Here is a 25877-nt window from a genome sequence, read left to right as displayed (position 1 = left end):
GCCCAACAATCTCCACACATTGCTGTTACTTTCATTATGCAACATTTTACTGGGTAGATTACAAACCGTTGCCGATATTGCCAGTCACTACAGACCCAGGCTATATATATACCAGATGAAAGGTCACAGGCTCACCTCGAGGGGTTATGAATATTCAAAGCAAATGTGTCACTGTACAACAAGCGGGTCAGGAGACAGTTCATTTGAAAATGTTTTTTTTTGCCTAATTGGTCTGCTAGAGGAAAGGTCATGGGGTCACACAAAAAAATTTCTTCCTGTTGGGGTCATGAATGTATGGCAAATTGTATGACAGCAAATTATATGGCAATCTGGCATTGCATTTTCTCAGTTTGGCCTAATGGTGGTGCTAGGGGAAAGGTCATGGGGTCACCAAAATTTCATGGCAATCTGGACAAGCACTTTTTGAAATATCACAGATGGGACCGATTACATAACATCTGCCTGGCTCTGCCATTTTCTAATAGTCTACTGTTCCTAAGACAAAATATTAAAAAATCCCCCCCCCCCCCCCCCCCCCCAAAACACGAAATTGTTATTTTCTGTTTCAGTTTAAATTCAGTTATTCTTTTTAATAGAATGGATCATTAAAATCAAAGGGTATGCACATAAATAGGCACTTCAGATAATCCTTCAGAACGTTAATCGGCTCAGTAGTGTCAGTATAGTGTTATAGTATTATTATGTACAGTGATACAGGTATAAAGACACTATGGTAGTAAGTAGGGGTGTAACGGTACACAAAAAACACAGTACGGTACGTACCTCGGTTTTGAAGTCAAGGTTCGGTACGGGTTTTCGGTACAGTGGGGGAAAGTTTGGCTTTCCATGTTCCACTCAGGGGTGATGTAGTGTGCAGTAACTAATTGTACTTGTAGGGCTGTCAACGAATATTCTATATTGAAATTAATAATCGACTTGTAAAAAAATAAACGACTACTACTACTACTACCACCACCACTACTACTACTACTACTACCCCACCACCACTACTATCACTACTACTATACTACTACTACTACTACTACTACTACTACTACTACTACTACTACTACTACTACTACTACTACTACTACTACCACTACTACTACTATCACTACTACTACTATCACCCCACCACCACTCAGTGTTGAGAAAGTTCACTTTCTACACAAACTAGTTCAGTTCACAGTTTAATTTTTTTTAAATGAACTAGTTCAGTTCATAGTTCATAATAAAAAAATGTGAACTAAAGTTCATGGTTTCAAAAATGAACTAATTTATAGTTTATAGTTATTTTTTCAATACGTTGCTGCGAGCTATTATTTGTAAAAAATTTTGAACCACAAACAGCAATCGGAATACTGGCATTTCCATAACGCTTTGCTGCCGCCCATTCAGTCCACTGTAGTATCTCTACAGTATATTTTCAAAAACATGAGGACAAACTTTGCTTGAATTGTCTTTATTATGCAAACAAAAACGAGACTTTTGCTTATTCTCAATGTGCCGTTTAAGGTTTGCTGTCGACATCGTCGATGCTTTTTCAAACCAGGCGGACACAGTTTACAGGCAAACGTTAGATTTTTTCCGTCTGAGTCAGTACTGACTTTAACTTTAAACTCTTTTAAATGCTCATACGCCTTAGAGTCTGACTCTGAGCGAGTGCTGCTACAGCTGCTCTCGGCTTCGTCCATGATACTAATGCTCACCGGTTCCGCGTTCCACATTGTTTGTTGTGATGATGTATATTTTAGTGCGACAGCCAGGGGTGACAGGCACGTGTTGCCAGATAGGGTGGTTTTCCGCATTATTTTGAAGCCTGTTTACGGTGTGTTTTAACTGGGTTTCCGGCTGAAAGGCATATGAAATCGGGCACACTTTTGAACGCCGTTATAGTACAGTGCTGAGAATGAACACACTTTTGAACGCCGTTATACAGCGCTGAGAATGAACGCATTCTCAATTACGTTAATTTAGCGGTTATACAGTACGTTCAGTTCACATTCGCCCAAAATACGAACTCGTTCATGAACGATCGTTCATTGAACGTGTTCAGGTACATCACTGCCACCACTACTATCACTACTACTATACTAATACTACTACCACCACCACTACTACTACTACTACTACTACTACTACTACTACTACTACTACTACTACTACTACTACTACTACTACTACTACTACTACTACTACTACTACTACTACTACTACTACTACTACTACTACTACTACTACTACTACTACCACTACTATCACTACTACTACTACTACTACTACCACCACCACCACCATACTACTACTACTACTACTACTACTACTACTACTACTACTACTACTACTACTACTACTACTACTACTACTACTACTACTACTACTACTACTACTACTACTACTACTACTACTACTACTACTACTACTACTACCACCACTACTATCACTACTACTAGTACTACCACCACCACCATACTACTACTACCACCACTATCACTACTATACTACTAGTACTACCACCACCACCACCATACTACTACTACTACTACTAGTACTACTACTACCACCACTATCACTACTATACTACTACCACCACTACCACCACCACCACTACCACCACTACCACCACCACCACTACCACCACCACCACTACCACTACCACCACCACCTCTACCACCACCACTACCACCACCACCACTACCACCACCACCACCACCTCCTCCACCACCACCACCACCACTACCACCACTACCACTATCACCACCACCACCACTACTACCACCACCACTACTACCACTACCACCACCACCAGTAGTGGTGGGCCTGATCTCTGCCAACGACGAAAGGGCCTACCTGGAAGAGGTAGAGAACCTGTCACAGTGGTGTCAGGAGAACTGCCTCTCCCTGAACGTCAGCAAAACAAAAGAGATGATTGTGGACTTCAGGAGGTCGGGGGTCAAGGACTATAGCCCCCTCAGCATCGACGGGGCACCGGTTGAGAGAGTGAACAGTTTCAAGTACCTCGGAGCCCACATATCCGAGGACTTGACATGGACCACACACATTGACAGTGTTGTGAAGAAGGCACGACAACGCCTCTACTTCCTCAGGCGCCTAAGAAAGTTCCAAGTCAGTCAGAAGATCCTTAGGAACTTCTACTCATGTACAATAGAGAGCATCCTGACCGGCAACATCACCTCCTGGTTTGGGAATAGCACTGCACAAGACCGTAGCAGACTACAAAGAGTGACACGTTCAGCCGAACGCACAATTGGAGGGGGGCTTCCCACCCTCCAGAACATTTACAACAAGCGGTGCAAGGGGAAGGCTAAGAGAATTATTAAGGACTCGAGCCACCCGAACAACTGCCTCTTTGAACTGCTGCGGTCAGGCAAGCGATACCGGAGTCTTAAGGCGAGCACAGAAAGACTCAGAAGAAGCTTCTATCCCCAGGCCATCAGGCTGCTAAACGAACAATAATCGCTAAACGAACAATAATCACTATGCAACAACCATCAAATGCACACAGCACACACACCCACACGCACACACTCACTCAAACAAACAACACACTGCAGCACCCACTCTCCACACTTTAGATCACACAAACACACTTACACTTTATATTTATTGATAAAGGATTTGCACTACAACTCGTACACCTACTGTGAATTGTACCTAAATTGCACCTCGTCCCATTTCTCCATTTCTGCCTTGCACTATATAGTATTGTATATTAGTACACTGCACAGTATTGTATATTGTATGGTAACTACGTCTATTCTGCATCGAACATTGTACATATGTCTAAACTGAACACTGTGACCTCTTTTTTTTACTTCTAATTTTACTATGTTTTCATTTCATACTTATCTTGTCTTGCACAGTCTCTGGAGCGCAACAGTAAGAAGCATTTTGTACAAAAGTATTCTGTACTTCTGTATGACAACTATTAAAGAAACTTGAAACTTGAAACTTGAAACCTCCACCACCATCACCACCACTACCACCACTACCACTACCACCACTATCACCACCACCACCACTACTACCACCACCACCACCACTACCACCACCACCACCACCACCATCAATGAGACTCGCCGTAATGGCTACAGACCCCTTCCTGCTGGCATGCAGACCCAGACTAGAGACCATGTGGAGTACACAGGATCATTCATTTTCACCTGATCTGTGAAGTGTCTGGAATTATTCATGTTCTCCTACAGTACATGTAATTGAATAACAGAGAGTCTCTGAAATTTGTCTCGGTGTAGATAGATTCCGTCTTGCATGAATATTTTATGTATATTCCTGTGTGGTAATATTGAGTTGAATTTCATAAACAGCCTTGTATACTGTTTAGCAGAAGTAGGTGGCAGGGATAGTTGAATAGACAAAGGTCACACCCACTATGTGGCCAGATTAGTACTGTATGGTAATAAGGCCCAAAGGGTCAAAGCGTATTCACACCCCCCACCCGAGGACATCATGTCACACCCCCCCTCGTGAGACAAGACAGGCCCCTTCATCTCAGCAAAAGATCACACGGACGTGGGCCACCGATGGGCCCCTTCTGTCTCTGTCCCATCACGTCGCCACACCCCAGGGGGGGGGGGGCTGCCAGCGCCCACAGGAGACCCCCCACAGGAGACGCCTGATTGGATCAACTGTAATAGTGAACTGTATTCTATTTTGGCTAGAAATTGTAGTATAAAGGAGGGGACATTTTGGTAATTCGGGAGCTCTCAGACCGGACCAACCCCAGGGGGTCTGGGGGCTCCACCGCTCCTTCCACCAGAGAGACTGTGCTGCTGCATTTTATGTGAGTAAAATCATGGACCCATGGTTGGTTAGAATAGAATGTATAGATACTTATCTTAGAAACCAGATTTACTCATGTATAATGTGTGCAGTATGGTTAATGTATGTTCAGATTATGTTAACCAAGTGACTGTTTTATGTACATTATTGAGGTTTGAGATGCAAACCTGATTGTGATATTTCTGTACAACAGACAGCCCTGTTAATGTTTTCTGATAATCTTTTGTATGTGAAAGGCAACCTTTTATTCACTCTTGGCCCTGGCTCAAATAAATCAGCTGAGTTGAACTACAGTTCTGGTTTGTCTGGCGTACACGTTTTATTCCTCATCTGCTAAGTCAGATGAGGAGACCAACAATTCTATCGGGTATGATCCTTCCTCCTCCTTCCAGATAATCAATCTCATTGTATTGTACTACAATAACCTCAAATTATTGTAGAAAGTCTGTGGGAATTTACCACAGAAATGGTGCCGTTCTTCCCATCCTTTGTGTCTCCCCCTGAAAAGGTGCGGTAGGGTCTTGTCATATCAAATCTGGACCTTGCTGTGTGTTGGGGACACGGGGCAAAGAGCTGGGGTGTTGCTGCGTTTGGAGTGGTAGACGAGGGGCTTGTTGTCTGAATGGAGGAGAGAGAGGGACAGGATGAAGGTTGGTTGTGTACGCCACTGTTTGGGGCCCACGGTGAATATGGCTTCTGCATGCAGGGTTGGGGGTGCGGTGTCTTAGGTTAGGATGTCCGGAGGTATGGAGGTCGCGCTTGTTGTGCAGTGAACATGCAAACGTGGGCTTTTTATGTTTGTATGTTTATTCAGACACAGGAGGCCGGGCTCGGCCTATGCGGGCCACGGGGGTTGGGTTGGTTAACTCGTATGGAATATACTTTATGAACTGTACGGGGGAGTGAAGTAATTACAAGGCCTCATGTTATAGTAATGTGATTGCGTATTGGTGGCGCACAGACTATCTGGTCATGATATAACGGGGGTGGCGTCGCATGACGGCAGATAAAAGGCTTTTCTTGCTAGGAAGCACGGTTATTCTGGTGTATACGACAGGGGCGCGTTCTGAGTATGTAATTGCCCTAAAATTATTCTCAGGAAGAGGGCGCGGGTAAGTTGAGGAGATTTGATTGTTCTGAAATGGGAAGAGAGCTGTGTCCGATGTGCATATGACCCTGCTTAGAGCCACAGAATAGGCGGGACGGGGACCGTGAGTGGGTCAGTATGGGCATAAATGCGTCGGGCTAAGGGCTCTGTTACTATTTCAGAACATGCAAGTCAAGTATGGTGAAAGATTGGTAGACCCTGGCATGATCAGCGCAGGGGTCTGTGCGATTACAGGATAAAAACGTAGTAATTAATAGAAGTGTAGGGTGCCGGCGTGTTCAGGACAAGGCTTGGGAAGGGACGGACTGGAGTCTGGGGGACCACTCGGCCTGTTTTAAATGTAGATATATTTGCCGTCCTTAGGCATAGTATCCTTTTTAATCTTGAGCGAAACCGGCCTGTTGATTAATTACGTTCGCTGTGATACAAAAACAATTCGGTCGAACTGACTGATAAGTACTTAATGGTTGTATGGGGACTATGGCTATGGTTAGGAATTGTATGGGGGACTATGGCTATGGTTATGAATGATTGGCGAAACGTGGGAGCTTATTGTTGTTTTGTTATGATATTTTGATGACCAACGGACATATGTTTGAGGCGAGTCCTACTGGTGGTTGGGGCTAGCTGGCTTAGCTCTGTGGAAGAGTCCGCGGTGAAACTGGGGACGTTACGATGGCGTTATGAGAGAATTGTTTAAACGCTGTGGCGGCGATTGCAGGTAAGAGGCGAATCTAGACGTGGACTGGAGAGATTGTGGCCGTTTTGAGGGTTATTATTGATGCGGTAGCGGTAGTGTATGATATTAAGGAGTCGCTGCTTGATGACGTCATGGTGTTGTGGAGAGTATGTAACGTTCGCGGTGCTATGAAGTGAGGCAGAGTAGGTAGGAGAAAGGATTCGTGTTGAACTATATGTGCGGCGCTGGTTGGTGAGAATGTTTTAAAAATTATTTTCTGTTAGAGTGGTTGGCTATTTTAAGCTTGTGTGAATTGTTTATGCTTTGATTGGTACTGAGCGAATTGCGTGGATGAACGGATCTTGAAAGGCACAGCTCCCGTGAGGGCCTTGAACGTCGCATGAGAGCTGGCTAAGCTAGTTAGCTTGCATGCCGTTGTTTTGTGGCGTTTGCGGGCGGCATACGTTACGTTTCGAGTTTTGAGGATGATGTTGGGGAAGGGGTAGGGAACGTGATGAATGTCGTGGCAGGTTATGAATGTCGGGGCATGTTATGAATGTCGTGGCAGAATTTGGTTGTAGTGGCAACGTTATAACAGTCGCTTCGGTTGCCACTGCGCATGCGCGGTACAACGTGGATTGGGTCTAGTGCATTCGGAGTAGTTCGCTCGGGGGACAGAAATAACGGGTAAGAGAATATTCTGCATTGTGTTATATGGTTGTATTTGTGTATTGTGCATTGTATTTTTGTGTAAACAGGGGAGGGGATGTAACATGTATGGTGGTTAGGTTAGGGGAGATAGTCAGTGAGGGTTTACTTGGGCTGCAAACAATACAGTGAGCCTATTGAGGAGGAATTAAGTAATGGATACGTTGCCTATGATAAATCTGGAGTTCACAAACCGGCTATACTGGGTAGATTGTATTATGGTCTTTGATACACAGGGGTATATTTTTAACCAGGGGGGAATGAGTAGGGATTGATTAAAAATATTGTTTAGTTAAAAACATACAGTTGTTATACATCATAACTTTTATTGAAAATTGGTAAAATGTTCTACAAAGTAGAATGCAGTAAAATCAATTTATCACACGTGTATGAAGAAAGGAGCATTTAGGACTAACCACTATAATGTTATGCTGAAATGAATGATGCTTACATGTATAATAATTAGAGTTGATGGACATATCCAGTTTTTTTTAATTTGTGTAACATGTACAATTGTAAGCTTGGAATAATGATGTTTTGTTTTATGTAGCTTGAATTAAGATGCTTGTATAGAATGCATTGATGTTGAAATGTCAGATAGTGATACTTGTTATTGCTTTAATGACACTGTTGATTTAAATAGGATAATGTTTATATTATTGGCTAAATGTTTTGTAGTGGAATTTGATCGAAATGATTGTGTTTATTAATCCTTAATGGGTTGCATTGTTATGTTGAAATACTGTTAGAATGTTATATCTTTAATGCCATTGATTTACATAAGCTGATGGTTTATATTAGGAATTGATTGCAAAATCCTTGGGTCACAGTGGGATAATTTAGTGACAAGGGGTTTGGTTTAGATGCTGTTTTGATGACTGTATGATGGTGTTTTGGCAGTAATTGTAATGATTTGCTGTTTAGTCTGTAATTTTTCTGTGTTTGGCTGTTAGGGACGGGAAAATGTATTACTTTTAGACTCTGGGGGACAGCTGCCTCTGGGGGATGAAATGTGTGAGTTTAACCCTTTTTTGGTGTTTACAGGAGGGCCCAAGGGGGGTCGTGTATACAGCTGCTTACAATGGCTGTTCTTTTTATGACAGGATGGCGTGAGATTAGATGCAACAGGAGAGAGGTCAGAGGTGAAGATGCAGGAGACAGTTGTAGAGTGAGAGAACAGTTGGCAGTTATTTTTATGACGGGGGAAATGTTGAGACAGAGAGCGGCTAATTTAAGAAGAGGGTAGGAGACGGTTGAGTAGGAGCCAAATCAGATGAGGTTATTTACATTTGATTAGGGCGGCCTGTTTGATTGAAGGAATAACCTGGAGTTGTCACCAGTTCTAGCAGGCTGGGGTGACTTCAGGTTGAAAAGGGGTTCTGCTAGACCTTTTTGAGTGCAGAGATTAAGAAGAGATGGTATTAGCCTGATAATGAGTGTAGCCTGATGGGAGAGCAGAGGAGGGAGGAACAAACTAAACCATTGTCGGTCTGTGGTTGATTAATGAGTTGTATGAGAGAGAGTTTTGGAAGTGTTTGTTTAGTTTCAAATGATCAGTGTGAATGGTAGATGATTGTGTGCCAGGTGGTATGCAAGTGTGGGAGCAGGGTGAAAGTATATGTTTATGATATGAAGGATGGAGATGATCTGTGTGGCTGAGAATGAGAGAGAGTGTTGGTTATTTTGTGTGGTTGAGAGATTATTTTGTATAAAAGGGATTTTGATGCAGGGGTGAAGGAGTGAGCGATGTCATTTTTTGATTTCAGTTCATATCATTTGAATGAGAGTTTGTTTTGGTTAAGGTAACAGCCACTGTGGTGTGCTCAGGATGTGTGGATGATGTTGAATGGTGATGTTCGATTGGGTTTTGCTTTTATTTCTTTTTTTTAAAGAACTCTCAGGATTGAATGTGTTGTGACACGGTGAAATTGGATGTTTGGTTGAGTTGGGACAGATGATATTTTTTATTTAAATTTGATTTTTGTGTGTATGTGTGAGATTGAGATATCCTTTTGATTTCAGTGAATGATTGAGCTGGGGGTGGGGGCCAGGAAGCCCTAATTACCCTTTCACACACACAGACACACACACACACACACACACACACAGACACACACACACACACACACAGACACACACAGACACACACACAGACACACACACACACACAGACACACGTTCACACAACCTGATCACACATACATACACACAACTTAGCTTTCACTTAAGGTGAAACTAGTCTTAAAAATAACAAAATATGTTTAAGTAAGGAGGGTATCGAACCACTTGATATCATTTGTTTTACTGGAGGAGTTTGTTTTTATTACTTTCATTTTGGTTTGATTTCTTTTGAATGTCTGGTATGGGTGTGGATGGAGCCTGTAGAGAGAGACTGTGCGGGCTTGAAAGGTGTCAAAATCACGATGATAGGTGTGATGAGGTTTAGATGTAGGGTTTTAGATTTCTTTTCTTTTCTTTCTAAATAACCATTAAGGTGGTCTGCGGTTGGAGCTGGTTAATTTCATTGATTTGCTTTCACATCTGTTGGAATGTTTTTTTGATTATTTGCCTTTTGTTTGTTGTTTCTCTGTCATGATCTGGTGAGAGGACTGTTGAAGCGTGAGATGCATTGGGACAGATCAAGGCTGGGATGCATTGGAACAGATCGATGGCAGTTAAGTGGTCCCATCACGTTTGCATAAATGATTGAACATTTGGCTTCTCTTGAGAATTATTTGACATATTGTGTAAAGAAAATTTGTTTTTGTTTTTGTTCCCTTGCAGTTCAGTCGGAGGGGGAGGATGGACCATCACAAGTGGAGGGATCATGGGAAAAATGTGTAGGAATACATTTCATTAGATTATGACACGATGGTGTGAACCCGTTCAGTCAGTTCCTGTGGGAGATTGTTGGACTGTGGAAAGAGGTCGCTTGCCCCTCCGTCAATATAGCCCCGGATACAAAGGCCGGAGGTTTGGGACAAATCTGTAGATCCATGGAAATACAGTCATGGCTCGAAATATGACGAGATCACAGGCCTACAGACGTTGGCTTCAGCTGAGGCTGGCCGACATGGGGTGAAGGGGGGGGGGGGCGAAAACGGTCGGAGACTGTGCAACCAAAGCGTTGAACAAGGGCCTCTGTGTGATTGATTGGTATGTTGAACGGGAGGTGACTGAACGGTAACAACTGGTATAGATTATGACACAACGCAAGAGTACTAAACTAAACACATACACATAGGTAGGTTATTAGGTGTAGGTTATGGCCGATAATTTCTGGTGAAAATTTTTTTCCCTTGAGTGATGCTCCGCCCTCCCTGTCCGTCTGGGCGCAGAGGTGGTAGGTGTTATGTCCATGGGATGTTCATAAAAGGGGGGAGAGGTGAGAAGACCAACTGAGTTGATTATGCAAAATGTGATTGGGCTGACTTGGAAAAGGAATTAACAAGAGAGGAGAAGCAAAATGTATGAAAGAATGAATAATAATTTCTGTGTCCTCCCCAGATCATGTAAACGAATACTGTAATTTTAAAAAATTGTGATGGATTATACTTTAAATGTGTAATGTTTAGATTAAATTGTTTTATTGTGTTCAACAAGCTCAAATGTTGTTGTTTCAAAAGTAGGCCTCTGGCTATGAGCCATGAGGAGCAGAAAGCTAATTGATGATATGTACAAAAGAAAAATGGAAAAAGAAAAAATGCAGACATTTTGAAAAAATGCATTTTAATTTTGGAAAAAATGAATTTTATTATGTATGGTTAGAATGTATAGAAAATCAAGTCAATATATCATATGTGACGATAAGAATCGTCAAAACGGGGAAATGTGGTAATATTGAGTTGAATTTCATAAACAGCCTTGTATACTGTTTAGCAGAAGTAGGTGGCAGGGATAGTTGAATAGACAAAGGTCACACCCACTATGTGGCCAGATTAGTACTGTATGGTAATAAGGCCCAAAGGGTCAAAGCGTATTCACACCCCCCACCCGAGGACATCATGTCACACCCCCCCTCGTGAGACAAGACAGGCCCCTTCATCTCAGCAAAAGATCACACGGACGTGGGCCACCGATGGGCCCCTTCTGTCTCTGTCCCATCACGTCGCCACACCCCAGGGGGGGGGGGGCTGCCAGCGCCCACAGGAGACCCCCCACAGGAGACGCCTGATTGGATCAACTGTAATAGTGAACTGTATTCTATTTTGGCTAGAAATTGTAGTATAAAGGAGGGGACATTTTGGTAATTCGGGAGCTCTCAGACCGGACCAACCCCAGGGGGTCTGGGGGCTCCACCGCTCCTTCCACCAGAGAGACTGTGCTGCTGCATTTTATGTGAGTAAAATCATGGACCCATGGTTGGTTAGAATAGAATGTATAGATACTTATCTTAGAAACCAGATTTACTCATGTATAATGTGTGCAGTATGGTTAATGTATGTTCAGATTATGTTAACCAAGTGACTGTTTTATGTACATTATTGAGGTTTGAGATGCAAACCTGATTGTGATATTTCTGTACAACAGACAGCCCTGTTAATGTTTTCTGATAATCTTTTGTATGTGAAAGGCAACCTTTTATTCACTCTTGGCCCTGGCTCAAATAAATCAGCTGAGTTGAACTACAGTTCTGGTTTGTCTGGCGTACACGTTTTATTCCTCATCTGCTAAGTCAGATGAGGAGACCAACAATTCTATCGGGTATGATCCTTCCTCCTCCTTCCAGATAATCAATCTCATTGTATTGTACTACAATAACCTCAAATTATTGTAGAAAGTCTGTGGGAATTTACCACACCCGTAAAGAGCGATCGTCGCTAAACGTGTTTGGAGAAGCGCTGCGCTGCAAAGCAGAGAGACCTCACGTGGGATCAGAGAGAAGGGAGAACCTTTAAGTATCGCTCACGGAGCCAGGACCCTGTGCCTGGTGATGGAGCTAAGAGTTGTTTTCTGGTGTATCGTGAGTCGAGAAGAGGCAGGATGCAAGACTGGGTCTCTGCAAGACTGGGGGCTAGATCCACAAAGAATGGATTGCACGGTGCTAATTGCACCCTTACTTACAATTCATTATGAATAGAAAATGGGGGACCCTTATGTAAACAAGACGAAAGTCTTTCTCTGGTCTGCATCCCCTTAACAAATTGTGTGTATTGAGCCGTACAGTATTGTACCCATTCTGCAATCTGTTAATACAATTTTCACTCACTCACTCACTCACTCACTCACTCACTCACTCACTCACTCACTCACTCACTCACTCACTCACTCACTCACTCGCTCGCTCGCTCGCTCGCTCGCTCGCTCGCTCGCTCGCACGCACGCACGCACGCACGCACGCACGCACGCACGCACGCACGCACGCACGCACGCACACACACACACACACACACACACACACACACACACACACACACACACACACACACACACACACACACACACACACACACACACACACACACACACACACACACACAGACCCAAAGCACATGCCAGGTAGATAGAGATGTGGACCCATGCAAAATAAAAATTCAGAAACAATGGCGCGGTTTGTTTCTCCAAATCATACTACTGCATATTAGGGCTGTCACTTTAAAAAAAAGAAAATCGAATCCGATATTCGTTGCAGAATTGTAGACTAGTTCGAAATCGAATTTCAGCGTCAAAAGAAACGTCTTTAAAATTGCAAGACTAAAAATAACCATGACCAGTAATTATTTGGACCGACTCACCCGCCTGCTGTCGTCGTTGACCTGCGCTCTGGATAAAAGCTGCTACATAAATGCACCGTTTACCATTTACCACTCGATAACTTCCAACGGCCCGGTAGCCATCGCGACATTAAATCATAGAATAATTCAGTTCTCAGAATTTGAATGTGATTACAGTAGGTAGAGATTGTGCACCTGAACCACCCAGAACCAGAACCCAGAACCCTGAACTGTGACAGCGCTGCGTTAGAAGAACCGTGTCGGTCCCCTGCGGCTCCTGTGATGATGACAGGAAGTAAATGGAGGTTAAAGCAGACCGCCAAGTTCCCCAAAGGCCTCGGCCGGTTAGTTTCATTATTAAATCACTCCTCCTCACCGGGCCACAGGTCTCCAGGCACAAGACTTCTTGTTTGTAATGCAGCCGTGTATAATGGCCTGCCTGACGGGATGTAATTAGAGCGAGTGGCGCCGGCTCCCCGGGTCCGTGTGTTACTTACTTCCACGCCGAGCAGATCCATAGTCCAGGTCCCACTGCGTCCCGCTCACTAATGAATCTGCTCCAATCTAAAAGCTAAAGAAGAGTGTTAGGGATTTTCTTCCCTCGTAAGTCCTTGAATTGATATAGTTATGGACCAGCTGACCAAAGATATATTCAGAGCGACAAAGTTGTATTTCTCAGTCTTTATTGTCTGCAAGAACACACGGAGAAAAGAAGCCGTCCGCCGCCCTCCACGGGGCCCTCTCTCAGCAGCATCAGATCTAGATCTCATACACATGACATGACAGCGATTTATATACCCTCTTACTTGCATTAAGAGAAAAGGGAGGGGTGTGCGTGTGTATGTGTGTGTGGTGTGTGTGTATGTGTGTGTGCTTGTGTCCAATTGCCATAAAAGGGAGGGGTGTGTGTGTGTGTGCGTGCGTGTGTGTGTGTGCGTGTGTAAGTATGTGTGTGCGCTTATGTGTGCCTGTATCCACCTGCCATATATGGCCTGGCCGCGAGATGAATCGTGTGTGTGTGTGTGTGTATGTGTGTGTGTGTGTGTGTGTGTGTGTATGTGTGTGTGTGTGTGTGTGTGTGTGGACATTGTAAGTGTGCGGTCACTGAAGATGTACATTTAAGGTATGAGGGTGCGGTCACCGGACTCTAAAGCCTGCACATTCTAGAGTGGGGGAGACATTTGCTTTGACCAGAGGAGCTTATATATAAGATATTAGCATTAATGAACTAAAATAACTATCAAGAGAGTTCCATCAGACGGCTGAAACCATTTAACGGGGGATGGCCATTTATATATATGTTATTCTATCGTTGCATCGTGTGCTGACACTTTTATCCAAAGCGACTTACAAGTTCTGTACGACAAGTCATCAGGAAGGGTACAACTCTTATCAGCTGAGTAACAATGTTCATCAAAGTGTTGAGTGCTACACTGTAGGTTAGTATATTAGGACAAGTAAGGTTAGTTAGGGTAGAGTTATTTTTTTTAAATAATGTATTTCAGATAATGATTGAAGAAGTGCGTCTTTAGTCGACGGCGGCGAAAGATTGGACGGGTTTCGGCTGTCCTAACTGTTGTGGGAAGTTCGTTCCACCATTGTGGGGCAAGGACCGAGAATAGGCGGCTTCTCCTTGATGACCCTCCCGGAGCTCGGATAGGAGTGGGTCTGAGGCGGCCAGAGGATGCAGAGCGTAAGGGGCTTGAGGGTGTGTAGTTAGAGACCGGAGGTAGGCGGGAGCCGTTCCCTTCGCTGCACGATATGCCAGGTTGAGGGCTTTGCGTCCAGATTTGACATTGAATCTTGTGGGTTCTCCAGTTTAAGATAAGAGAAGATATTCCTTTATTAATTCGGGCGTCATAGCATCATGTGTGGGGGGGGGGGGGGGGGGGGTACAGGTATGGGCAGGGTAATAGTAGAAAGACAAAAAATATAGGCAATACAGTTATTGATTGGTCCGAGACCAAAGGAATAGTTAAAGAGACGATTGCATAATGTACACATGATGCACTACATCAGTGACTGCGTGTGCGTGAAGTTGCTTTCCACATATTAGTCCTGACAGTATCATAACCCTTAACATTGTGACTGGAGATGTTTTAAGTAATTGAAGATGTGAAACTCGTTCAATCGTCATCCGGGACATCATCAAATACGCATTTCAAAAGTAGATCTCCTTACTTTTGGTTCAGTTGCTCCATTATTTTTGGCCTAGTTTCAAGTTTTATTTGGTCACGTCCCTCTCCTTTTTACAGTGTAGAGAGGACTGAAATTATTTCGTTAATTAATAATAATCTTTATTTATATAGCACCTTTCATACACGGAGTGCAGCTCAAAGAGCTTAACAGAGCAAATAAATAAAAACACAACATTTTACAATAAAGCAAAAAAAAAAAGTAAGGAAAAGAAAAGCAGGATTTTAAGACCAGCAAAACATGATTAAGAAAATAGCTAAAAAGCATAAATGACAACAGGCATTTTAAAATCAGCTAAAAGCAAGAGTATAAAAATATGTCTTGAGCTGTGCTTTAAAGCTATCCACAGAGGCTGCCTGTTTTATATGTAGTGGGAGATTATTCCACGCCGTCGGCCCATAGAAACAAAAGGCTGCTTCGCCATATTTTTTATATTTCATTGTAGGCACTTCGAGCAGGTCCGCACTAGAGGACCTGAGGGGGGGGTTTGGAACATATCTATGTAAGCAGTCGCAGAGATAAGATGGTGCCAGACCATTAAGAGCTTTAAAAACAAGCAGGAGAATTTTAAAATCAATCCTAAAGACAACCGGGAGCCAATGCAGTGAAGCTAAAACTGGAGTAATATGTTCCCTCATCTTAGTTCTAGTTAAAATTCTGGCTGCCGAATTTTGGACAAGTTGTAATCTGTCAGTTGTTTTCTTTGGAAGGCCAGAATAAAGTGCATTACAATAATCAAGCCGAGAGAAAACAAAAGCGTGGATTAGCGTTTTTGCATCATCCAGGGACACATAGGCTCTAATTTGTGCAATATTTCTAAGATGAAAGAAGGCAATCTTCGTGACATGATTAATGTGTGTATTAAAATTCAATTCAGAATCAATAATAACCCCCAGGTTCTTTACTGCAGTGTTATTTTCTACGTTCAGGTTACCCAGTCTACTTTTTATCAGTTCTCTCTGCTCACTAGACCCCACTATGAGAACTTCTGTCTTATCCTCATTTAGCTTGAGAAAATTCTCACTCATCCAGCCTTTTATGCTGGACAAACAGGTCAACAACGGGTCTAGAGCACAGGGCTCGTCTGGAGCTACGGAGAGGTAAAGCTGGGTATCATCAGCATATAAATGGAAGTTAACTCTATGATTGGTAATAAGTCCACCCAGCGGCAGTATATACAGGGAGAACAATAAAGGGCCAAGAATGGATCCCTGCGGGATACCAGAACAGATGGTGTGTTTGTCGGAATCATAATTCGCTAGATTGACAGAGTAGCTTCTACCTGTTAAGTAGGAATGAAACCAGGACAAGGCCATGCCTGACAGACCTATCCAATACTCGAGGCGGTGCATTCGAATTGTGTGGTCAATTGTGTCAAACAAAGCCGTTAAATCTAGGAGTAGGAGAACGGATACCTCTTTATTGTCCGCAGACACCCTAAGGTCGTTAATTACCTTTACAAGTGCTGTCTCAGTGCTATGGCCCCTCCGGAAACCAGATTGGAATTTGTTATGGACCCTATTTTTCTGTAAAAACGCATCCAGTTGATAAAAAATTGTCTTTTCTAAGACCTTGCCCAAAAAAGGGAGATTAGAGATAGGTCTATAGTTACTCAACACAGAGGGATCAAGGTTGTGTTTCTTTAGTAAGGGCCTAACTACAGCAATTTTTAGTGAGTCTGGAAAGATGCCTGATTTGAGAGAGCTGTTTACAATTTTAAGGATATCTCCAACCACACTGTCTAAAACCTCTTTGAGGAAGGGGGTGGGAATGGCATCCAAAGAACAGGAGGATGATGACATTTGCGATATGGTTTTGCGGAGTTCCTTTTCATCAATTTCACAGAACGATGCTAGACTTCCCCTGGAGCGATTTATCCTGTTGCATATAGCACTACTAGCGGCATTTGTAGTTTGAGAGTTTGTGCTAAGAGCATCACTCACAATACTAGCACGAATGTTAAGAATTTTATTATCAAAAAAGGATGCAAACTCATTACACTTATCTTTAGTGGCAGCGAGCGACTGCTTGTAGGACTGGGGGGGATTTAAAAGACGTTCAATGGTGGAAAATAAAACTCTGGCATTTGTCTTATTCTCATTAATAATGCCTGAGAAATACGTCTGTCTTGCCAGACGCATGGCTTTGTTGTAGGCAACTGTAGATTGCTTTAAAGACTGTAGGTGGACAGTGAGCTTGGTTTTTCTCCAAACTCGCTCCACTCTACGACATTCCCTCTTAAGTGAACGCATATGTTCGGTGATCCAGGGTGTTATTCTGGCTTTATGTCTCCTCTTGGTTTTCAAGGGAGCCACTTTGTCAAGAGCTGACCTTACTTTAAGACTAAAATGTTGAACCATATCATTTACTGAGGAAGATTCAGGTAGGGCGGGCGCACCTACCAGATGACTAGGGAACTCACTGGCTGCTGACGGGCTAAAGAAACGTTTTTTAATAGTATAGTCTGTACTGTTTTTCTCAAGATCAGGGACAGTCATACTAAAACATAGCAGATGGTGGTCAGATAGCTCCGGCCTTTCAATAATTTTGTCGACAGTGATTCTCATACCTCTAGAGATCACCAAGTCCAGGGTGTGGCCGTGTTTATGTGTTGGGCCGACAACATGCTGAATAAAATCAAAAGAGTACAACAACTGTAGGAAGCCCACAGCTTCAGTATCTGATACATTCTCCACATGAAGGTTTCCGTCGCCTGTTATCAGGGTTCTGTCGTAGTTAGTGGAACAGATAGATAGAAGTTCAGCTATTTCTGTTAAAAATAAGGTTTTACTGAGCTTTGGAGGACGATAAATGGTAATTATTAGCACAGGGGATTTACTCTCAAGTATGGTGGCCTGGTATTCAAATGATGAATATTTGCCAAGAATCAGAAGTTTACATTTTAAAGTGTCTGAGAAAATATTTGCCAGTCCACCTCCTTTCTTGCCCTCACTTATTGAGTGCACAAAACTATAGCCCGCGGGGCAGGCAGCGGCCAAAGTTACCGCTCCATCAGAGCCAAGCCATGTCTCCGTTAGAAAGATAATATCTAATTTCTCATCGCAAATGATGTCACTAACCGATGAGGACTTGTAGAGAAGTGACCTAATGTTAAATAGGGCCATCTTTATCCCATGACCATGGCACTTTACTGGACTGTAATACTTTAAAGGTCGGAGGTCTGTCAAATTTGCTTTACCAGATGCTCTATTTTGATGTCTATTGCTAATTATTGTAGGAATGGGATGAAATGGTAGAGGTAACTTTGATGATAAAATTGAAGAAGATATTAGCGGGGCACTATTTTCCTGATTACTAAGCTGCCCAAGCCTGGGCTGGGGAGAGAGTTGAAGGCGGTGAGTTAATTGAGTTACTGTAGAACTTGGGCATACAGAGCATCAATTTACAGGCTTTTGGAGAAATGAAAAGAGGGCTTGCAATGTATCAGAAATATTCATAGAGAGCAGCTTGGCTCCAGACCTGTTTAAATGTACTCCGTCCCTATTGAAGAGGTCATATCTGTCATAAAAAAGAGTGAAGTTATCTATGTAGGCAATGTTCCAGAACCAGCAGCTTTCCTTCAGCCACAGATGTAATTGGTGAAGGCGACTGTATTTCATATCCCCACGATATAGGCAGGGTAGGGGCCCTGAGATGGCTATGGTCTTACCAGTCTCCCAGAGACTGAGAGTGTCCATTAATCTATTGAACTCCTCTTTTATCAGCTCTGATGCATCAGCTTTGATATCATTGGCTCCAATGTGAACCACCAGGGAATTTTGACACACCTCAGACAACAGACTAGGTATCATAGCGTTAATGTCTGCCACTTTAGCACCAGAGTAGCACCTTGTCTCGCAACCTTTCACAGAGACATAGCGGACGATTGAGTCACCTATAATAAGAGTGTCCGAGACAATAGGGGAAGAAGTAGGAACAGGAACAGCTCTGTCGCTGAGAGCTGCATTGACGTTGCTCGCAGCGGGAACAGGGATTTCCTTGGTGATGTCACCATTTGCCTTAGCTGTATCTAATACTCGGTTGTTCAGTGCAGGCGAAAGCTGCAGCCGGCTATTTGAAGGGACGCACTCGGACAGTAGGTCAACAGGGGGCGGAGGGGTTTTCCGTCGGAGGCGTTTACATTGGGTTAACGGGGACGAGGGACAGGAACGCTTCCTATTAGCTCCCTGTGCAGGCGATGGCTTTAGACTGGTTTGACCAGCCTGTGGATAGATTGGGGGGACAGATTGGGGGGACCCCGTTGCTGTCCCAGAGCGGCGATCCACAAACCGGGAAGCCAGTGTGGGGGGGGGGGGATCCTGCATATTCAGGACGTCGTATCTGTTCATAAGCTGGATCCTCTCGGGCTCTCGAATGTGTAACCTACCGGCATTTTTACCCTTGCCAGCAACAACATTGGACCAACCCTCCACATGCTTACGCCGAGGAGTGGAGGTGGCACGAAGCTTGGGCCTAGCTCCCTGGAGTGACCAGGGTTCCTCTGACTGCCCCGGAGCCTCCGGAGCTCCGTCTGGGCTGGAGAGACTATTGCTATCCAAAAGAAGAGTACCCATGGAGCTGGTTGACAGGACAGCGATTTGTTTCGCCTGTGTTGAGGCGACTGTTGAGAACTCCATGACAAGCTTGTTTTTCTCACTAAGCTCAGATTTTAGCTGAGAGATGTTCTCTTTCAGCTTTGAAATGGTAAGGTTGCATGACTCACACATAGCTGTCATATGGGTTGCTGTATATTTCCTAGGATATTGATGGTCTAAAAGACTAGCCGGTAGCGTCTAGCTGTAGCTATGAAACAACAAGCTCCTCGATGGTCTAAAAGACCAGCCGGTAGCGTTTAGTTGTAGCTATGAAACAACAAGCTCCACTAGCTTAGCTCACGTTGAGCAGGGTCAGCAGAACCAGCTAGCTCTTCCGGAGCTCCTGGCTAATTGCTAACAGAGCCAGCTAGGCTAGGCTACTGCTAACAGAGCAGAGCATACATTCAGAGAGGTTCTCAAAACAATATAACTAGTCCACTGCTTTTAAAGCAGATTAGATAAAACAGACCTTTTCAACTGGTAGCTGTAACCATGAAACAACAAGCTCCACTAGCTTAGCGCACGTTGAGCAGGGTCAGCAGAACCAGCTAGCTCTTCCGGAGCTGTAGGTACTGTGTCCACATGTCAGCTGTAAGTACTGTGAACAGGTGTCAGCTGTAGGTACTGTGTCCAGGTGTCAGCTGTAGGTACTGTGTCCAGGTGTCAGCTGTAGATACTGTGTCCAGGTGTCAGCTGTAGGTCTTTCCTCACAGTGGCTGGTAGTAATGGAGGACTTTCCTAACAGTGGCTGGTAGTAATGGAGGACTTTCCTCACGGTGGCTGGTAGTAATGGAGGACTTTCCTCACAGTGGCTGGTAGTAATAGAAGACTTTCCTCACAGTTGTAGGTGGGGGATGTTAGTCCATGAGGTCCCGGGATAGTGCAGGCTGGTGATGTCCAAGGGTGGAGGTGCAGGCCGGAGGTGTGTGATCCAACAAAGGTAGTTGTTGGTAGCTAGCTGCTACAGGGTTGGAGGGTAGCTGCTGGTAGCTAGCTCCTGCAGGACTGGGGCTAGCTGCTGGGCTGGTGGGTAGCTGCTGGTAGCTAGCTGCTGCAGGGCTGGTGGGTAGCTGCTGGTAGCAGTTGAACAGGATCCAGGGTGCAGTGTAGGCCACACCAGGAGTATGGTAGTGCAGGCCTCACCAGAGTTTGAACAGACCAGTGATGGTAGGTAGCTGTTGGTAGCTAGCTGCTGCAGGGCTGGTGGGTAGCTGCTAGCAGCTAGCTGATGCAGGGCTGGTAGGTAGTTGTTGGTAGCTAGCTGCTACAGGGTTGGAGGGTAGCTGCTAGTAGCTAGCTGATGCAGGGCTGGTAGGTAGTTGCTTGTAGCTGGCTGCAACAGCTAGCAGCTGGTAGCTAGCTGCTGCAGGGCTGGATGGTCCACCAATCCACAATAAATAATCCTTATTCCGGGTTGAAGGAATGGCAGGGTGGAGGATAAAATACTTGTTCTTAAAAAGAGTGTAACATATCTTAAAAGTTACTAAAAACACATAAAACTGTAAAAATATTAACAAACACTGAGCAGAGACAATTCCCTTGCTGCCATCTTGGAAAAGGGAGGAGTCAAGACCAAATGCTTGGCTTGGCTCCTCGCCCTATAGTATTTATTTATCAAATAGTGTTGAAATTGAGTGTTACACTGTAGTACAGTAGTAGTATGTACACATACTAGCATGATGGGTAGTAGTCATGGCCTGTTATAGGTTTTGCAGTATGTAAGATAAGATAAGATGATCCTTTATTAATCCCCTTGGGGAAATTCAGGTGTCAAAGCAGCATGTGTGGGGGGGGGGGGGATACAGAGGGTCACAGTCCTATACACAGTCCAGTATCACTATATATTATACACACATGTGTTCTTAAAAGTAAAATCTACATGCCTTGTGTATCCATTCAATATTGGCTGGTAGCTGGTAACCAAGACTGTATCTTTTCTACGAGGTGACAGAGACACCCCCCCCTGTATCGGGCAGCAGCAGCTGAGACACGTCAGACCTACGCATGCCAGCTCGGATACGTTCCATGGGTCTGACGTGACGTCTCAGGCTAGTATCATTCCAGTGGTCCTATAGCCTCAGGGTGGACTAACTGACTGCTAGTAGATATTACTGGGTTTGTCGCGCTGAGTTTATTGTTGACACTGTTTTTTGTCTGTTTGTTTTATCTTGCAAACTTAGATATTTTTTTGTTCTTTTCTGGATAGGTTTTTGTTGATTTTTGAATGTTGATTTTGTTTATTTTCTTTGAAAACGTTAACCTTTTTGAATTTGTTTTTGAATTAGGGGTAGGTTGCTCTATAAGCCTTCGGCTTCAAACCTATCCTTTTAGTTTTGTTTATTTGCGAACATTTCATTTATGTTTATTTATTTGTACGAGTAAACATTCAAAATAAAATAATTCATTCATACACAGTAGCCATATTCGAAAAGATAGATAACTAAACAAAGAGGCCTCAGTTAGAAGCAAACACTTACATTGATTTCTTGTCATCAGAGTGTCTCCATAGAGACGCATTGATGAGGCTACATGACTGCAGGTGTAGGATCATAGACGAGGCTACATGGCTTTGTGGCTCAGGTGGTAGAGCGGGCGTCTGGTAATCGGAAGGTTCCCGGTTCGATTCCGGCGCCTCCCGGCAGCGTGTGGCGAAGTGTCCTTGTCGAACAAGACACTTAAGCCCCGATTGCTCCTGATGGGCAGGTTGGCACGTTCCTTGCGTAGTCGCTTCTGCCGTTGGATGTGTGAGTGAATGGGTGAATGTGAGGCATTAGTTGTAAAGTGCTATATAAATGCAGTACATTTACCATCTACATGGCTGGAGGTCTAGGATCATAGATGAGGCTGGTCAAAAATATAACTGTCTGTCTGTCTATCTGTCTGTTTCTCTGTCTGTCTGTCTGTCTGTCTGTCTGTCTGTCTGTCTGTCTGTCTGTCTGTCTGTCTGTCTGTCTGTTTGTCTGTCTGTCTGTGTTTAATAAGTGTTCATGACTCTGCTGTAATGAAGCTGGTGTCGTGAACGTGTTCTAAAGCGCTCAGTAAAGTGTCGTCTTCAGCGCTGACGCCCCGCCCTCAGGAGGCCTGTTCCACTGCTGATCTTTATTTTCTTTTTTATTTGAAATCTTTATTTCGAACATATATAAAATCAAAACAAATCATTGATCTCAAGAAATTAAATAAAAATCCTTTTTATTTTTTTTTAAGAAACAAAAGCAAAACATAACTCAATGTACATGTTCGAAAAGTAGGAAGAAGTATACACTTATTTAATCCTACCCCTTTTCCACTACTCAAATGAGTGTACTAATTTAAAACCTAAATAATATAAAAATGTAAACACCAGTGAATGTCAAATCCCTTCCTTATCCCTGTACCTCGTGAACATAATTTCCTTAAGAATTGTCTCATGTTTGGACATTGCTTTAGCACCACATTCAGACTGTTCCACAGTTTCACTCCACATATTGAAACTGTGTCTTCTCATGGTACTGCGTACACTAAGAACTTTTAAATTGAGTTCTCCCCTCAGATTATAACCCCCCTCTCTATCAAAGAACAGTTCTTGAATGTTTCGTGGAAAAGTATACATTACCTTTTGCTTTATTATACATATACACTTCACAGAGTGATTGTGGATGATTGTAAATCACCAGAGATCACGAAACAACGGAAATCAACGCAGACACGCTGAGAAGTTAATTGGATCTCCATGTGATGCAAATGAACATCAGCGTGTGTCAAGTGAGTACGCTGTTTTGATGAAGAATAAACATAAGAATGAAACAGGAAACACGATAGAGATTCCATGGTCTCACCTAGAGGCACAGTGGGCCAAACTCCTCAGTCAAATTGTAAAATGTCAACAGAATTGATCTATTTGTCCTAGTAAGTAATGGTGTTGATTAAAAACATCTTTATTGGTTTCAATTCCAAAGATAGTTTTTTTCATCACGCATCATCAGGCTTCACCCATCAGGCTTCACTCATCAGGCTTCACTCATCAGGCTTCACTCTGCAGGCTTCACCCGTGACCCGCGCGGAGCACTTTGACATCTGTGTGTAAATTAGGCTTTAGAAAGACAAGACGACAAAGAAAATAAAGCTCCCAATCTTCTTTAAGTTGTAACTTGTCCAGATAGCCAGAAGCAACTAACAAATATTGCTTTGTGTACAGTTCTCTCTCAGTTGGTGGGTGGGTGGGTTGGTGGGTGGGTGGGTTGGTGGGTGGATGGGTGGGTTTAGGTGGGTGGGTGGGTGGGTGGTTGGGTGTGGTTGGTTGATTGGTTGGTTGGTTGGTTGGTTGATTGGTGGGTGGGTGGGTGGGTTGGTTGGTTGGTTTGGAGGGTGGGTTGGTGGGTTGGTGGGTGGGTTGGTGGGTTGGTGGGTGGGTTGGTGGGTGGGTTGGTGTTTGTGTATTCTCGTGGTCACGCAGTTGCATCCTCGGCCACATACGCTGCAACTGCAAACCCTTCCAAGCACTAAGTTACATCTAGTGCAGTGATAAGAGAAATGTACCATCTGATGATCTGACCTTCTATCTGACCTTCTATCTGACGATCTGACCGTCTATCTGACCTTGTATCTGATGATCTGACCTTGTATCTGATGATCTGACCTTCTATCTGATGATCTGACCTTCTATCTGACCTTCTATCTGACCTTCTATCTGACCTTCTATCTGACCTCTGACCTTCTATCTGACCTCTGATTGGTCCACAGGTGCTGCAGATGTACCTGCCCTTCTGTGGAATCGCCATCTCCAACGCCCAGCTGTTCGCTGCCTCCAGGAAGGAGTACGACAGGAGTCGGGTAAGTGGGGGAATGGGGGGGGGGGGGGGGGGTGGGCACGGGCCAATCAGGACCAGGCATTCTCTAGTAGTGTAGTCAAGCGTAAACACAGCTGCTAATTGCTCAAATATGCTAATTTGTGACCACGACCACAGCGATCGATGATGTTTGAGTTCATCACACTCATTTGAATCTTTTTTTTTGTATCCACTTTTTCTCCTCTTTTTCAATTTTTTCTCCCATCCCAATTTTTCTGTGCCAATTCTTCCCTCCCCTGTCTTGAACGTTGCTCGCATATGCCCCCCACTGGCCGGTTGTAGTGAGGATAGAAGGCTTGCATCACGTGTCCCCTCCGGTACACGAGGAGGCAGCCTGTCACATCTTTTCACCTGCCAGCGCGGACTCTCATTGGTGAGGTGTAACGTGTGGGAGGCTCACACTACCCCCGCTATTTCCTGTCTCTGCTGTGCAGGTGTCCCCCAACCGACCTGTAGGAGTCGCTGTTCACAACGTCCAGATTACCACCCATCGACTTCCACCCGCTAACTCTGCCAATTGAGTTAGTATGACGGCTGGCCCAAGCCGGAGGCAACGGCGACAGCCGGAGTCGAACCCGATGTCTCTTGCGTTGGTGACGAGCGCAATGTCCGCTGCGCCACCCAGCTGCTCCACTCATTTGAATTTTGTAAAACTGTTTATTTTCTGTTTGCTTTAAGTTGTGAAAAAAACGCCTCTCGAAGAAAAGGCTAGAGTTAACACCTCTGCCTGTTTCTGCTGGGCGTGAACAAGAGCCCCCTACACAACCCGCCAGCCACCCCCCTCACTTGAATTGTACTTACTTTTACTTATCCCCATTACGCCGGCTGGCGCGTAGGGCAGCAACAAAGTTTCTCCGCTTGCATCTGTCTTTGGCCATCTTTTCTCTGGTCCCCCAGCTCTGGTGGTTTTTCTGGAGCTCCTTCTCTATAGTCCTACTAAGCCATGTTGTTTTATGCCTCCCTTTCCTTTCTCTTGCCTCCTGGGGTCCAGTGTAGGGCTGAGCCCAAACGTTCGAACGTTCGGACCTTCGTTCGTTACGTTGGCAATCGAATTCTAAATCAACATTTAAATTTGTAATAATTTTTAATTTTTTTTATATATATTTTTTTTATGTGTCTAAACCAATGGGGTTTTTCTTCACAGTTGCAGATCAAGATTAGGCTACACTAATATTATAGTATTAAAAACTGATGAGTTATATTCATTAAAGAAAGTTGATTTAATAAAAA

At 44.0% G+C, this 25877-nt stretch overlaps 1 protein-coding gene across 1 annotated transcript in view; it reads left to right on the top strand.

Annotated features, from left to right (window-relative positions):
- Window positions 1–25877, top strand: part of pde11a (phosphodiesterase 11a) — a gene marked incomplete at both ends in the record, with an annotated part of 580355 nt that overhangs the window by 157821 nt on the left and 396657 nt on the right. The window contains one exon of the mRNA XM_084314342.1: window positions 24541–24630. Coding sequence (XP_084170468.1) covers window positions 24541–24630 — 90 coding nt within the window. The remainder of the gene's footprint in view (window positions 1–24540; window positions 24631–25877) is intronic.

This window comes from Notolepis coatsorum, assembly GCF_963971535.1.
Source record: "Notolepis coatsorum genome assembly, chromosome: 5".
NCBI lineage: Eukaryota > Metazoa > Chordata > Actinopteri > Aulopiformes > Paralepididae > Notolepis > Notolepis coatsorum.
The sequence above is the reverse complement of the archived record's forward strand: the minus strand, read 5'-3'. Positions and strand labels throughout refer to the sequence as shown.